Consider the following 17,877-nt stretch of genomic DNA (forward strand, 5'->3'; position numbering starts at 1 on the left):
CCAGTTTCTACGGTGGTTCTCTTCAGTCATGTTCTGTGGTGGTTCTCTTCAGTCCAGGTTCTGTTGTGGTTCTCTTCAGTCCAGGTTCTGTTGTGGTTCTCTTCAGTCCAGGTTCTGTTGTGGTTCTCTTTAGTCCAGGTTCTGTGGTGGTTCTTTTCAGTCCAGGTTCTGTTGTGGTTCTCTTTAGTCCAGATTCTGTGGTGGTTCTCTTCAGTTCTCATAATCGGAGGCATCAGCATCTATCTGAGGGATTGTGACAGTGGGGGAGTCCCTCACATTCTGAAATAAGACACTGAATGAGCACATTACACACCACTCCGTAACATTTTTATGGACACACACACACATTAAACACACTTACTGCCAGGGTGTCATACTCTGGTGACCTGGTCTTCATGTTCAGTGTTGTGTACATGTCACTGTTAGGATCAGGATGGACACTCTGTGCAGAGAGAAAGAGAGAGAGAGAGTTGTCATGGTAACAGTGAAAATAGTATGAGAGAGACTGTCATGACATAGTAAATTCATGTCACCAGGTGTGGAGGTTTAACTGATATAGTCACCTCTATCCCTGTTGTGGCATCACTTTCTGCTGTGGATCTCCTGTAAAGTGGGACAGAGTGAATTCTGCTCTCTAGTGACCACTAGTGGAAGTTTATATGTTACTAATACAGTTTTGCACATGAATAAATGAGTTCTGTCACCTGAACCACATGAAGCCAGAGAGACAGAGGATGGGAACCAGAACAACAACTATGATTCCTACAGCTGCAGACATAACTGATGTTTGTTTCCCTATAATAAAATATGGATGACATGAGTACATGGTAATACAGGACTGTAATGGTGTTCCTATGAACTGACAATGAATATACACTAACAAAGGCCACTATACCAAACATTAGGAACACCTTCCTAACAAGTGACATCAAAGGGGGATCAAAGCTTCACCAGGATTCACCTGATCAGTCTGTCCATGTCATGGAAAGAACAGGTGTTCTTAATGTTTTGTACACTCAATGTTTAATTATAAAAAGCCATATTAAAAGTATTAACATTAGAATGAACCATGTAGTTTTGTATAGAAGTATTGAAGTTGTAACTTTACCTGCTACAATGATCATCTGAGCTGTAGAGTTATTAGATCCTCTTCCATTCTGGGCCTCACAGTAGTATTCTCCTCTGTCCTCAGAGATGATGTTAGTGATGCTGTAACTCTGTCCTGATGCTTTTGGTGAGGTTACGTTCTTCTTGTACCAGGTGTATTTGTCCACAGGTGGGTTGGCATCACTGCTGCAGGTCAGAGTCACTGAACTGCCCTCCACTATTCCACCAGAGGGACTGACTGACACTGAGGTGTTCTTTGGGCCGTCTGGTGGACAATATGTAACACATTGTTCATACATAGAGCTTTACATGAGGAGCATCATGGAACTTGGACTTGTGATTAAAATAAATGAAATATTAATATAAATATGTGTAACTTAGACATTAATGTAACAATACAGTGTTTGTGAAGTACTTGTAGTTACTACAGTAATGAGATGAGTACAATCATGGAACTTGGACAAAGATTGAAATAATGGATATAATAGATGAGAGAAGATGTTTCTAAAAGAATACAACTGGAGATGGATCACACATACTCACATGTGACAGTGAGAGTCTCTTCAGCAGAGGGGAGATCCTCATGTCCTTCTACAGAACAGGAGTATCTGCCTGTATCCTCACTGCTGACTGGGTTTAGGAACAGACTGGTAGATTGGTTGGTTACATGTCCATTCTTGTACCAAACATAGGTGGGGTTGTCACCCAGAGTACAGGTGGTGCTACAGGTCAGTGTCACCTTCTGTCCCTCTGTCACAGTGGCAGGAGTCACCTTCACCTGCAGACCTAAATGAAAGAGGATTAAAACACTGAGTACATCATTAAGTAATCGTTTGCAGTATTGATAGGATGTGACCTGCAGTGTTACCTGTGACAGTCAGAGTTGTTCCAGGGAAGGTGGGCTCCCAGGTTGTGAATCTAAACTTATACTCAGCTGAGTCCTCCTCTCTCAGGTCTGTGATTCTCAGGATGGAGTCACTCTGCATATTTCCAAGGTACTCCACACGACCCCCATACCCCGGGCTCAGGATTTGAGGCGCCTCATTAAGTTTTCCTTTTGTATACCAGATTGTTTCAGAGACTGTATGACCACTGGGATAAGTATAAGAGCAGGATATGTCCACTGATGACCTCTTCAAGGTACAGATCCTCTGATGGGTGTAAGTCACGTGGAAATAACTGTGACCCTCAACAGCTGAAACACAAGTACATTTTTCAAATGGTGTCAGTATTTAGAACTGTAAAATCAATCACCATTAATCTAGATGGAATAGTAGCTCTATCTCATGTCTGTTTCACTAAACATCAACCACCATTAATCTCAATGGAATAGTAGCTCTATCTCATGTCTGTTTCACTAAACATCAACCACCATTAATCTCAATGGAATAGTAGCTCTACCTCATGTCTGTTTCACTAAACATCAACCACCATTAATCTAGATGGAATAGTAGCTCTACCTCATGTCTGTTTCACTAAACATCAACACTGACCAATGATGTATTGGAGGATTTCGACAGACTTTAAAAGTGTATTAGTCACACTCACACACTGCATTAGAATTGATGCCTTTTACAGCACAGTAGAAGCTGTCTTCAGTTTTAAAGTAGACTGTGTATGAGGGGGAGGAGTCATCTTGTACAATCTTACTGTTCCTGTACCAGGTGTAGGTGGGGTTACCAGTCAGAGTACAGGTGGTGCTACAGGTCAGTGTCGTTGACCACCATGTAGTGGTCACCTTCACCTGCAGGTCTGGAGTAGATAACAACATTAAAACCCTCAATGACCTGTTGTCTAGTTCAAATGAGGCCGGAGTGGACGTTCTCAAGTCATCAATTCAGACATTCCTATTATACCAACATTCATATTAATTATATTATTTCTGTACAAATTTAGACAATTTTTCCAGAACCACTTAAACAGATCAATACTATATATAATATCACTGTACCTGTAACAGACAGTGATTAAACAGATCAATACTATATATAATATCACTGTACCTGCAACAGACAGTGATTAAACAGATCAATACTATATATAATATCACTGTACCTGTAACAGACAGAGTGACTCCAGGATCACCAGTATATTTCCCTCCAGTCTGATCTGTTATGAATCTGAATTTGTACATAGCTGAGTCACTCTCTCTCAGGTCTGTGATTGTCAGGTTGTGTCCATTCATCTTATCACTACGGTACGTCACACGACCTTTGTAGTTTGAGTCATTTCTCAGATTTACATAATTCTCCACAGCATACTTTTTGGTGAACCAGAAGGTTGTTGTGACTGTACCACTGGGATATGTGTAAGAGCAGGACATCTCCACTGTTGACCCCTTCAAGGTACAGATACTCTGAGTGGTGTATGTAACACTCCAGCCTTTCTGACTCAGTACCACTGAAACACAGTTAGACATCACAAGGACGTTACATTAAGTTCAAGGTCTTTTGACTCACACTAACACTTTGTTCCATAGTTGCTGAGTTGAGACATAGATACTCTTTGGTTGAGTGTGAATGGAAACCACAGATAAGCTTCACTCAGTGAGGTGTGAAAGACAACTGTTTAAAGGGAAGTGGAGACGCCAAATGTGTCGACAGTAGAACATAAAAATGGTTATGCTTTTAGAACTATCTGTAGACTGATAAACAGAGCAACTTAAAGATAAGAATGAGACCATACCTGTCACAGACCAGAGAAAGACCACCAACACACTTCCTGCTGTTCTCAAGCCCATTGTTGCATCTCCCACCCTGCAGTCTTAGAAATATATACAACAACTCACTCTATAGCTGGTGAATAACTCCACCTGATACATTGAAGTATAAACTGTAAATGGGGTACAGGGCCTCATTACTGAAAATGAACCAGGCTCATATTGTGTTGTGTTGTATTGTGCTATATGGTTGTCTATGTGAATACTGTCTGTCTGTAAGTCTATATCACTATGTATGTAAAGTGTGTGACGTGTTGCATGTCTGTCTATTTAAGATGACATGATGTATGATGCATAAACTATTTATCTAATGGATACAATAAAGTCATCATTATCATCACCATCATTATAAACAACACCAACAGCGTATTGAACAGGTCTGTATTACTGTAAACACATATTTCTATATTGATTGTTCTGAAGCTGTTTTATTCTCAGAACCCCAAATATAGGAGGATAAATGTTCAATCCTCTACGGTCCATCAAGCTGTACAGCAGCCTAAAGACTGACCACCAGGTTCAATGATAACTCCTATCCTCAAGCTGTGAGGCTAAACAGAAGTCACACACACACACACACACACACACACTGCAGTATTACAATGTTTGTCTGCATGTCTTTTTTACCCTGGTTAATCATCTCATCACTATGTAGATCAACACTCCTACACTGAGACACTTTATGAATACTGACCCTGATGTAACAACCAAAACACAGCTCAAAACATAACAACAAGTAAAATGAGACATTACCCTCAAGTATATGACTTATTACTAAAAACAAATAACCCAAAACTATATTTATGTCAAGAGTACTTACAGAGTGAAGTGAAGGGGAGAGTCTTGTACAGTGAGTCAACCTACTGGTAGTGAGTGGGAACTGCTAGTAAGTGTGAGTTCTGTGGTTGATACATATTTAAAGTAGCTGAGACAGAACTGTCCTCTCCTTCCTCTTTAAGACATAAACATGCATGAGGACCAGAACAGCACATCAGAAAAGGGAAGTTACTGTATTAAAATGGGTCCTACATTTCTATAATGGACAAAATGTCCCCCATTTCCACTTTTATATAAATACAGAACCATGTTAACAATATGTTGACTATTCTATATGGAATGTTTATAATATATTAGGATGTGTTGCCTTGTCCCTCTGAGTTCTACATGGAACAGGTCAAAGTTCCATTTGGTCAGGTCCATGATGTCATTTCTATTCATTCTATTCTACTAACCCATTTAATGTACACTCCTCATCAGCTGCATCAAAGACCCTGCACTGACCCCCTTTAGTGTCTACAACATGGTTGTTGTAGAGGCGTTGGCCTGGGCAACAACCCCCTCAAGATTCTAATGATGACATCATCTCCATCATCTAACATCAATAACCAAACATGTTTCACAGCTCAGGCCCGAGGGGGCGGGGGAAGGAAATCAGAGGAGCACTCCTCTTCACTTTGATTGACACTTACTCCTACTGTGTGTCCAGTGTTCTGTCTGTGCTGTGTGTCAGAGGACTACAAAAGCGGTGACACCCTCCCAACAGCCCCATTCTAGCCAAGTATCCTGTTCCCTTTTCAGGTAGCTACACGGTCCCTCCTCCCCTTCCTCAATCTTCATATTCATTATTCTGTCATTCCTTCTCTTCTTCCTTACTCTGTCATATCCGGACGGTACGTGGTGTTCAGGCTTGTCAGGGTTTCCTGTCTCTTCCTCTCTGGTCAGGCTTGTGTTTGAAGCGACACCTGTCACCGTAGAAACAGCCGGTGGTCCTCCAGAACAAACACTCGTCACCATTGATGGGAGCCATCCTCCTGGTCCTGGGAGAGAGAGAGACAAACAGTATGAAAACACAAGCACCTGCACCTGTGTGTAACTGACGGGAGACTCTGGCAGCTCAGGACAGGAGGAAGATTCTGGCAGCTCTGGACAGGCTCGGGAGCACCTGTAGGGAGGAGACGGAGAGACAGCCTGGTGCGGGGGGCTGCCACCGGAGGGCTGGTGCGTGGAGGCGAGCCTGCCCAACCCTACCTGGCTGAATGCTCCCCGTAGCCAGGCCAGTGCGGCGAGGTGGAATAGCCCGCACCGGACTGTGCTGCTGCCTTCTCATACCACCGCCTCTCGGCTTTCGCTGCCTCCAGCTCTGCCTTGGGGCGGCGATATTCTCCCGGCTGTCCCCAGGGTCCCTTGCCATCCAAGATCTCCTCCGATGTCCAGGAGTCTGGAGATCGCTGCTGCTGCAGCCCGTTACCACGCTGCTTGGTCCTTTGGTGGTGGGTGATTCTGTAACGGCCGTTGGTGGTGGAAGAAGAGGAGGACCAAGGTGCAGCGTGCTATATGTCCATATTTATTAAATTAACACGGCAATAACAAAAATAACAACGAGAACGACTGAAAACAGTTCTGGCTGGTGCAGACACACAACAGAAAACAATCACCCACAACTCAAAGGTGAAAGTATGGTTCTCAATCAGGGACAACGATTGACAGCTGCTTCTGATTGAGAACCATACCAGGCCAAACACAGAAATCCCAAATTATCGAAAAAAGAACATAGACTGCCCACCCCAACTCACACCCTCACCATACTAAAACAAAGACAAAACAAAGGAACTAAGGTCAGAACGTGACAGCAGATCAGTTAAGAACAAATTCTTATTTACAATGACGGCCAAGGAACACTGTGCTCCTGCTTCCACCTTCCATTTCAAACGTTTATATGAGATGATTGGTAACATTTTATAACTCATAATTATTCATTATAAATGCTTATATATTATATGTTATATGTTTATAAATCGTAGATGATGTTTTGACAGACAGATGGATGTCCTTACCCTGTGGAGGCGTAATGGGAGGCTGGGGAGGTGTTGAGGCCTATAGGGTTGGTCCTCTGAGGAGAGGGAGGGGTTCTCTGCATTTAGCTGTCTGGGTACCTGATCACCAGCCTGGTGCTCTCCAGCTCTCCCCCCTGGACCGGAGGACAAACAGCAGGCACAGTCCAAATACATGCAATGGGACCAATAGCATTGTCCCAGAAGTACAATGGAACCAATAACAAAGCTTGTTTTTCCTTTGCTGCCAGAAAGGAGTTGAACCATTGTACTTTTCTCTCTGTGTTGGACGATGGTGATACTATTTAAAGCTCTAAACTGAAGCTCTAAACTGAAGGCTCTTGACTCTGTGTATCATGCAGGGACGTCTAACTCAACATTTAGATCTCTACAGTGCTGTCAGGTGGACATCAGTAGCAACACGCAGCCTCAAACCCTGGTCCATTCCTATTCAGAAGGCCATTTAAGGAAAACTGAGGGGAGGGGAGGGGAGGTAGAGGAGATGAAGTGAGAGAGTGAAGGGAGGAAAGGATGGGGAGATAGAAGGAGTGGGGAGAGGGAGAAGACAGACCGACACACACACACACAATCAGCAATTTCCATATTCACAGTAGCAAGCTCAGACACTGACCTTCATCCCCATCAGTGCACTCCCCTTGAAGAAGTATTCCTTTGGCCAATCAGGGTTGAGCTGGATGGAATTCTGAGCGTCTGATAGGGTAGAGGGGTAGAGCTCTAGACACCAGTAGCAGTATAAACCATATTCCCAAAGAACCAAAGAAATGGGATCAATGTAGAAATAGTCCATCCAGACCTTTACCACCGAGTAAATCTGTTGGACCACTTACATTAGAGTTCTCATGCAGTAGTCTAGGGAGCAACATACCCATACCACACACACACACACACAGAGACACAAGCAAAAACACACACACACACACACGCAAAGACACACACACGCACACACACATTTAAACACACACACACACGCAAAAACACACACACACACACATTTAAACACACACCCACACGCAGGCACACACACGCACACACCCATACAACGTCTGATCTACCGGGAAAGACTCTGGCAAGTTCCAACTCAATGTGTGTGTGCGTGTGTGCGTGCATGTTTGTGTGTGTGTTTGTTGATGAAACGTGCTGATTGTTGATCTATTACAGTTTATCTCCTGACAGTAATGGAGTATCCCTGGCTGACCTATAGGCTAGCCACTCATGCATTATGTTGCTCAATGGCGCCATCATGTGTACAATAGACAGAAATACAAGAAACATAATTTATTTATTTGTTGTCTATTTATTGTCTAACTTTGAGCTCATTTACATGATACTTGTACTATATTCAATGTAAAAAAAACTGAAAAATGTAATGTATCTAAAATAGGTAATAACTCATAATTTGATAATTAAACAAGCAATATTATGACACGGAACAATATGGTATAACATAATATAAAATATAAAATGCCCAATAACATCTGACACCATTACAAAGTAAAACGTATTAAAACAAATCAGGAGCAACTCCAGAGCTAAAATGATTTAAAAGCTCTTATCAATATTATTCATTTTGTGTCACTAAAACAAGCCAATACTTTATCTATTATAAAAAATCTGGAATTGGCTAAATCTCATAGAAAAATAGCAAAAACAGATAAGTACACATGAAAAGTAGGCTATTCATTAAGCGGAGCAGGTTCAGAAAGGAAACCCGAGGGCCCGCCTCAACTGAGAACGGAACCAATTAGAGGCTAGTATCATTCACGACTTCCTTATTGACCTGGTCTGCTCTTACATCCTTCTGCCGTTTGCTGATACTAAGGGCTGGTTTCTTTGACTCTGCTCTCCATTGACTCTGCTGCTGTCACTAGCTGTTTCTCGCTATGCTGCTGATTTCTGATATGTTTTCTTTGTGAATGCTCGCTAGCTGTGTTTGAACCTCACCCGCATCGTTCAATATGCTCAATTTGCAATGTTTGGCTGCTGCGGTGATGTGATTGATTGTGAGGATCAACAATGTTGCTGCTCTGTTTTCAGTTAATACTAGCATTACCTAGCATGTGGTGGTCTTACTATAGTTTCAGCTGTGTTGGATGGGATGTTAATACTAGCATTACCAAGCATGTGGTGGTCTTACTATAGTTTCAGCTGTGTTGGATGGGGATGTTGATACTAGCATTATCTAGCATGTGTTGGTCTTACTATAGTTTCAGCTGTGTTGGATGGGGATGTTGATACTAGCATTATCTAGCATGTGGTGGTCTTACTATAGTTTCAGCTGTGTTGGATGGGGATGTTGATACTAGCATTATCTAGCATGTGGTGGTCTTACTATAGTTTCAGCTGTGTTGGATGGGATGTTGATACTACCATTACCTAGCATGTGGTGGTCTTACTATAGTTTCAGCTGTGTTGGATGGGGATGTTGATACTAGCATTATCTAGCATGTGGTGGTCTTACTATAGTTTCAGCTGTGTTGGATGGGATGTTGATACTACCATTACCTAGCATGTGGTGGTCTTACTATAGTTTCAGCTGTGTTGGATGGGATGTTGATACTACCATTACCTAGCATGTGGTGGTCTTACTATAGTTTCAGCTGTGTTGGATGGCATGTTGATACTACCATTACCTAGGATGTGGTGGTCTTACTATAGTTTCAGCTGTGTTGGATGGCATGTTGATACTAGCATTACCTAGGATGTGGTGGTCTTACTATAGTTTCAGCTGTGTTGGATGGCATGTTGATACTACCATTACCTAGCATGTGGTGGTCTTACTATAGTTTCAGCTGTGTTGGATGGCATGTTGATACTACCATTACCTAGCATGTGGTGGTCTTACTATAGTTTCAGCTGTGTTGGATGGCATGTTGATACTACCATTACCTAGCATGTGGTGGTCTTACTATAGTTTCAGCTGTGTTGGATGGCATGTTGATACTAGCATTACCTAGCATGTGGTGGTCTTACTATAGTTTCAGCTGTGTTGGATGGCATGTTGATACTACCATTACCTAGCATGTGGTGGTCTTACTATAGTTTCAGCTGTGTTGGATGGCATGTTGATACTACCATTACCTAGCATGTGGTGGTCTTACTATAGTTTCAGCTGTGTTGGATGGCATGTTGATACTAGCATTACCTAGGATGTGGTGGTCTTACTATAGTTTCAGCTGTGTTGGATGGCATGTTGATACTAGCATTACCTAGCATGTGGTGGTCTTACTATAGTTTCAGCTGTGTTGGATGGCATGTTGATACTAGCATTACCTAGGATGTGGTGGTCTTACTATAGTTTCAGCTGTGTTGGATGGCATGTTGATACTAGCATTACCTAGGATGTGGTGGTCTTACTATAGTTTCAGCTGTGTTGGATGGCATGTTGATACTAGCATTACCTAGCATGTGGTGGTCTTACTATAGTTTCAGCTGTGTTGGATGGCATGTTGATACTAGCATTACCTAGGATGTGGTGGTCTTACTATAGTTTCAGCTGTGTTGGATGGCATGTTGATACTACCATTACTAGCATGTGGTGGTCTTACTATAGTTTCAGCTGTGTTGGATGGCATGTTGATACTAGCATTACCTAGGATGTGGTGGTCTTACTATAGTTTCAGCTGTGTTGGATGGCATGTTGATACTAGCATTACCTAGGATGTGGTGGTCTTACTATAGTTTCAGCTGTGTTGGATGGCATGTTGATACTAGCATTACCTAGCATGTGGTGGTCTTACTATAGTTTCAGCTGTGTTGGATGGCATGTTGATACTAGCATTACCTAGGATGTGGTGGTCTTACTATAGTTTCAGCTGTGTTGGATGGCATGTTGATACTAGCATTACCTAGGATGTGGTGGTCTTACTATAGTTTCAGCTGTGTTGGATGGCATGTTGATACTAGCATTACCTAGCATGTGGTGGTCTTACTATAGTTTCAGCTGTGTTGGATGGCATGTTGATACTAGCATTACCTAGGATGTGGTGGTCTTACTATAGTTTCAGCTGTGTTGGATGGCATGTTGATACTAGCATTACCTAGGATGTGGTGGTCTTACTATAGTTTCAGCTGTGTTGGATGGCATGTTGATACTAGCATTACCTAGGATGTGGTGGTCTTACTATAGTTTCAGCTGTGTTGGATGGCATGTTGATACTAGCATTACCTAGGATGTGGTGGTCTTACTATAGTTTCAGCTGTGTTGGATGGGATGTTGATACTAGCATTACCTAGGATGTGGTGGTCTTACTATAGTTTCAGCTGTGTTGGATGGCATGTTGATACTAGCATTACCTAGGATGTGGTGGTCTTACTATAGTTTCAGCTGTGTTGGATGGCATGTTGATACTAGCATTACCTAGCATGTGGTGGTCTTACTATAGTTTCAGCTGTGTTGGATGGCATGTTGATACTAGCATTACCTAGGATGTGGTGGTCTTACTATAGTTTCAGCTGTGTTGGATGGCATGTTGATACTAGCATTACCTAGGATGTGGTGGTCTTACTATAGTTTCAGCTGTGTTGGATGGCATGTTGATACTAGCATTACCTAGGATGTGGTGGTCTTACTATAGTTTCAGCTGTGTTGGATGGCATGTTGATACTAGCATTACCTAGGATGTGGTGGTCTTACTATAGTTTCAGCTGTGTTGGATGGGATGTTGATACTAGCATTACCTAGGATGTGGTGGTCTTACTATAGTTTCAGCTGTGTTGGATGGGATGTTGATACTACCATTACCTAGCATGTGGTGGTCTTACTATAGTTTCAGCTGTGTTGGATGGCATGTTGATACTAGCATTACCTAGCATGTGGTGGTCTTACTATAGTTTCAGCTGTGTTGGATGGGATGTTGATACTAGCATTACCTAGCATGTGGTGGTCTTACTATAGTTTCAGCTGTGTTGGATGGGATGTTGATACTAGCATTACCTAGGATGTGGTGGTCTTACTATAGTTTCAGCTGTGTTGGATGGCATGTTGATACTAGCATTATCTAGCATGTGGTGGTCTTACTATAGTTTCAGCTGTGTTGGATGGGGATGTTGATACTACCATTACCTAGGATGTGGTGGTCTTACTATAGTTTCAGCTGTGTTGGATGGGATGTTGATACTAGCATTACCTAGGATGTGGTGGTCTTACTATAGTTTCAGCTGTGTTGGATGGCATGTTGATACTAGCATTACCTAGGATGTGGTGGTCTTACTATAGTTTCAGCTGTGTTGGATGGCATGTTGATACTACCATTACCTAGCATGTGGTGGTCTTACTATAGTTTCAGCTGTGTTGGATGGGATGTTGATACTACCATTACCTAGCATGTGGTGGTCTTACTATAGTTTCAGCTGTGTTGGATGGCATGTTGATACTAGCATTATCTAGCATGTGGTGGTCTTACTATAGTTTCAGCTGTGTTGGATGGCATGTTGATACTAGCATTACCTAGCATGTGGTGGTCTTACTATAGTTTCAGCTGTGTTGGATGGCATGTTGATACTAGCATTATCTAGCATGTGGTGGTCTTACTATAGTTTCAGCTGTGTTGGATGGCATGTTGATACTACCATTACCTAGCATGTGGTGGTCTTACTATAGTTTCAGCTGTGTTGGATGGCATGTTGATACTAGCATTATCTAGCATGTGGTGGTCTTACTATAGTTTCAGCTGTGTTGGATGGCATGTTGATACTAGCATTACCTAGGATGTGGTGGTCTTACTATAGTTTCAGCTGTGTTGGATGGCATGTTGATACTAGCATTACCTAGCATGTGGTGGTCTTACTATAGTTTCAGCTGTGTTGGATGGCATGTTGATACTAGCATTACCTAGCATGTGGTGGTCTTACTATAGTTTCAGCTGTGTTGGATGGGATGTTGATACTAGCATTACCTAGCATGTGGTGGTCTTACTATAGTTTCAGCTGTGTTGGATGGCATGTTGATACTAGCATTACCTAGGATGTGGTGGTCTTACTATAGTTTCAGCTGTGTTGGATGGCATGTTGATACTAGCATTACCTAGGATGTGGTGGTCTTACTAAACACCTGAAGGAGCAGAGCTAATGAATAGTTCAACATATTTCTACATAAAATGTAATCAAATCTGGAAATAGAAAAATAGCAGAAGCATAATCTATCCCATGTATCATCTATATACAAACTGCATTTATCATTAGGATAACAATCTAAATTCCAGCATTCACTCAAAAGTTAAAGGTCATTGTCTGGAAAACCTAATAGATAAGAAAGCATAATGATAGTAGGAGAATAGCATTGTGAGGCCTATCTTTGGTTTGATGCTGTTGCTCTTCCGTCCAGGTTCTGTGGTGGTTCTCTTCAGTCAGGTTCTGTGGTGGTTCTCTTCAGTCCAGGTTCTGTGGTGGTACTCTTCAGTCCAGGTTCTGTGGTGGTACTCTTCAGTCCAGGTTCTGTGGTGGTACTCTTCAGTCCAGGTTCTGTGGTGGTACTCTTCAGTCCAGGTTCTGTGGTGGTACTCTTCAGTCCAGGTTCTGTGGTGGTACTCTTCAGTCCAGGTTCTGTGGTGGTACTCTTCAGTCCAGGTACTGTGGTGGTTCTCTTCAGTCCAGGTTCTTTGGTTGTTCGCTCCAGTTCTCATAATCAGAGGGCTCAGCATCTATCTGAGGGGCTGTGTCACGGGGGAGTCCCTTAATCTGAAATAAGACACTCTGAATTAGCACTTTACGAACCACTCCATCTACATTTTATGTAAATTAATGTTCTTACTGTCTATGTTATTAGGATTAAAATAACTTCTGTTGTTGACATTATTACCAGTGTGTCTGCTGTGGCATCACTTCCTCCTGTGGATCTCCTGTAAAGAGGGACAGAGTGAGTTCTGCTCTCTACTGACCTCTAGTGGAAGTTGATATGTTACTAATACAGTAGATGTAAATGGCTGGCTCACCTCTTCATATAGCAGTTTATGGTGACAAGAAGAGCTCCAGCAGTCAGGACAGCCCCCACCCCCACCACAGGAACCCAGGGAAACACTGCTGCAGGGTCATGAGTTTATAAATACATGATGTCAGAATGAAATCTGTAAAGTTACAGAGCACAAAAATAGACAGAATGTGTCATACTTACATATAACATTAATATGGACAGGGATAGTCTCTCTCCCTATAATGTTCAGAGCCTCACAGTAGTATCCCTCTCTGTCCTAAGAGCTGATATTAAGGATGGTGTATCTCTGTCCAGAATGTTTCATTGACATGTTCTTGTATGTTAACTTGTACCAGGTGTATTTGTCCACAGGTGGGTTGGCATCACTGCTGCAGGTCAGATTCACTGATCTGCCCTCCACTATTTCACCAGAGGGACTGACTGACAGTGAGGTGTTCTTTGGGCCATCTGGTAAAGGACCATTAAAAAGACATTAACATCTTGGTTTTTGTATATATTATCTTGGCTTTCTGAAGACATTAGATTTAGCAAATAAAGTACATCGGTGCATTTTACAAGACAGATTAAAATAATTACATTGAGAAAAATTAAAAGCACATGCTCTGAGGTTCCAACATGATGTTACTTAATAAAGAATACAACTGGAGATAGATACAAAATAATTACAATGTTAATATACCAAGCTAATGATTTGAACCCCATGTACTTACATCTGACAGTGAGAGTCTCTTCAGCAGAGGGGAGATCCTCATGGCCTTCTACAGCACAGGAGTATCTGCCTGTATCCTCACTGCTGACTGAGAATAGGATATAGATAGGAGAGGAGGTGTTGCTGTTTGGTATAGGCTGTCCATTCGTATACCAACTGTAGACTGTGATGGGGTCCAGTGTACAGTTGGTTCTACATGTCAGTGTCACATTCTCCCTCTCTGACACAGATGTAGGATCCATCTCCAACACAACATCTGGAGTTAATGGTGGGTCGCGACGTGTCAGTGTAAATACATCATTATTTCATGAATTATTGGAATTGATTTGGCCAAGTGCATCTGCGCTCTCTGTTCAGTGCGCCTTCTGCTTAAGCAGCGTCTCTGCTCAGTTTGGCAGCTGCACCAGTGTGAGAGGGGGATCCCTGTGTGCATCGGAGTTGTGTACCTGAACTCTTTTTCTGCAGTTTTCTTGAAGATCACTCGGGTACACACGACGCAGCGCTGTCGTTCAGATTGTTGGCATTTTATAACAGGTGATGATAAGCAGTAATACGGGAGTACTAACTAACTCTCATAGTAGTAGATGTGATTTTCTCTTTCAATCCCCTGGCCTTGTACACAGCTAATAGCTAACATTCGCCAAAGCAAGCTAGCTACTGATAGTGCAACCCTAGTAACAGTACTGATGAAAATGAAAAATTATCAGGCCTACTTTACATCTTACTGTAGAAATGATTGTTGAAAACTAGTCTAGGTTGGAACTGTTGCTAAATACAACAATAATTGTTATTCTTAACTGGAATTAACTGATTGAAGCAAGATGCTTTTTCAGGCAAACACACTCAGTTCTGGGTTGTTCATGTACAGTAGGAAGCGGTCTCCTGCCTGACTGAGAAAGCAGTAGATGTTCTGGGTTGTTCATGTACAGTAGGAAGCGGTCTCCTGCCTGACTGAGAAAGCAGTAGATGTTCTGGGTTGTTCATGTACAGTAGGAAGCGGTCTCCTGCCTGACTGAGAAAGCAGTAGATGTTCTGGTCCAGTTTGGCACCACATCCCTATGTGAGTCAGGGTTCTCAACTCTGACACTTATAAAACATGTACAGAAACAGTCTCAAGGCTGAGCTTGACCTCAGTGTTACACTGTCAAAAACAGAGCCCAGAATAGACCTGCTCTCATTAGGACTGTGTGGGGGTTTTCTGGTCTACAGATGTGATCAATCACTTTATTCCAGGTCAGAATAAAAACATATGTATTGTAGTTTAACAGCAACAGTTCCAACCTTGACTTTCAACAAGCATTTCTACAGTAAGATGTACAGTAGGCCTGATCATTTTCATCTGTACTGTTACTTAGGGATGCACTATCAAAAAGCCTGTGTGTGTGTTCTGTTATTCATCTGTGTGATGTGAACAATCCTTTTATTCCAATTCAGAATTAAAATGATTTATTGTATTTTAACAGCAACAGTTCCAGCCTAGACAGATATGTAAGTGTTTTCAATGGGGGAAAATAAACATTAATAGATATTTAATGTCATTGTTATTTGTTTTTGTCTATATTGCATTTGTTTTAGGCATAAGGGCAATGAAATGTACTGATATTTATGTATAGTTGCATATTTTCCTAAGTTTGGGTCCCAGGAAAACACAGAATGTTGCATTCGGGTCCCAGGCTGAAAAGGTTTAAGAACCCCTGCACTAATGAGCTAGCAGACGCTCTGAGCAAATCAGAGTAGAAGTGCAGCAAAAGTGTCTCTATACAAATGCATTAGTCAAGACTTGAAGAAGTCTTGTGTACTTATCTGTTTTTGATCTTTTTCTATGGGATTTAGCCAATTCCAGATTTTTTATAATAGATAAAGTATTGGTTTGTTTTAGTGACACAAAATGAATAATATTGATAAGAGTGTAACGGATGTGAAACGGCTAGCTTGGGCTGGTCTAAAGTTATACTGTTACAAGAGCTTTTAAATAATTTTAGCTCTGGAGTTTCTCCTGATTTGTTTTAATACGTTTTACTTTGTAATGGTGTCAGATGTTATTGGTAATTTTATATTTTATATTATGTTATACCATATTGTTCCGTGTCATAATATTGCTTGTTTAATTATCAAATTATGAGTTATTACCTATTTTAGATACATTACATTTTTCTGTTTTTTTTTACATTGAATACAGTACAAGTATCATGTAAATAAGCTCAAAGTTAGACAATAAATAGACAACAAATAAATAAATTATGTTTCTTGTATTTCTGCCTATCGTACACATGATGGTGCCATTGAGCAACATAATGCATGAGTGGCTAGCCTATAGGCCAGCCAGGGATACTCCATTACTGTCAGGAGATAAACTGTAATAGATCAACAAACAGCACGTTTCATCAACAAACACACACACAAACATGCACGCACACACACTGAGTTGGAACTTGCCAGAGTCTTTCCCGGTAGATCAGACGTTGTATGGGTGTGTGCGTGTGTGTGCCTGCGTGTGTGTGTGTGTTTAAATGTGTGTGCGTGTGTGTGTTGTTGCGTGTGTGTGTGTGTTTTTTTGCTTGTGTCTCTGCGTGTGTGTGTGGTATGGGTATGTTGCTCCCTAGACTACTGCATGAGAACTCTAATGTAAGTGGTCCAACAGATTTACTAGGTGGTAAAGGTCTGGATGGACTATTTCTACATTGATCTCATTTCTTTGGTTCTTTGGGAATATGGTTTATACTGCTACTGGTGTCTAGAGCTCTACCCCTCTACCCTATCAGACGCTCAGAATTCCATCCAGCTCAACCCTGATTGGCCAAAGGGATACTTCTTCAAGGGGAGTGCACTGATGGGGATGAAGGTCAGTGTCTGAGCTTGCTACTGTGAATATGGAAATTGCTGATTGTGTGTATGTGTGTGTGTGTGTCGGTCTGTCTTCTCCCTCTCCCCACTCCTTCTATCTCCCCATCCTTTCCTCCCTTCACTCTCTCCCCTCCCCTCCCCTCCCCTCCCCTCCCCTCAGTTTTCCTTAAATGGCCTTCTGAATAGGAATGGACCAGGGTTTGAGGCTGCGTGTTGCTACTGATGTCCACCTGACAGCACTGTAGAGATCTAAATGTTGAGTTAGACATCCCTGCATGATACACAGAGTCAAGAGCCTTCAGTTTAGAGCTTCAGTTTAGAGCTTTAAATAGTATCACCATCGTTCAACACAGAGAGAAAAGTACAACTATTCAACTCCTTTCTGGCAGCAAAGGAAAAACAAGCTTTGTTATTGGTTCCATTGTACTTGTGGGACAATGCTATTGGTCCCATTGCATGTATTTGGACTGTGCCTGCTGTTTGTCCTCCGGTCCAGCGGGTGGAGCTGGAGAGCACCAGGCTGGTGATCAGGTACCCAGACAGCTAAATGCAGAGAACCCCTCCCTCTCCTCAGAGGACCAACCCTATAGGCCTCAACACCTCCCCAGCCTCCCAGTACGCCTCCACAGGGTAAGGACATCCATCTGTCTGTCAAAACATCATCTACAATTTATAAACATAGAACATATAATATATAAGCATTTATAATGAATAATTA

The 17,877-nt window shown here is 42.0% G+C and overlaps 1 protein-coding gene across 1 annotated transcript; it reads right to left on the minus strand.

The window, feature by feature from the left end:
• Positions 1 to 4,718, minus strand: LOC109877397 (B-cell receptor CD22-like). Its single transcript, XM_031817647.1, has 11 exons — positions 4,647 to 4,718; positions 3,793 to 3,870; positions 3,163 to 3,507; positions 2,656 to 2,859; positions 1,976 to 2,302; positions 1,651 to 1,893; positions 1,109 to 1,372; positions 705 to 795; positions 564 to 603; positions 362 to 442; positions 1 to 279 (listed from the first exon to the last, which is right to left on the minus strand). The coding sequence occupies exons 2-11, from the start codon at positions 3,845 to 3,847 to the stop codon at positions 211 to 213; spliced, it is 1,719 nt and encodes a 572-aa protein (XP_031673507.1). The 5' UTR covers positions 3,848 to 3,870; positions 4,647 to 4,718; the 3' UTR covers positions 1 to 210.
• Positions 4,719 to 17,877: the final 13,159 nt, after the last annotated feature.

Source organism: Oncorhynchus kisutch, unplaced genomic scaffold, assembly GCF_002021735.2.
Source record: "Oncorhynchus kisutch isolate 150728-3 unplaced genomic scaffold, Okis_V2 scaffold1109, whole genome shotgun sequence".
Lineage (NCBI taxonomy): Eukaryota > Metazoa > Chordata > Actinopteri > Salmoniformes > Salmonidae > Oncorhynchus > Oncorhynchus kisutch.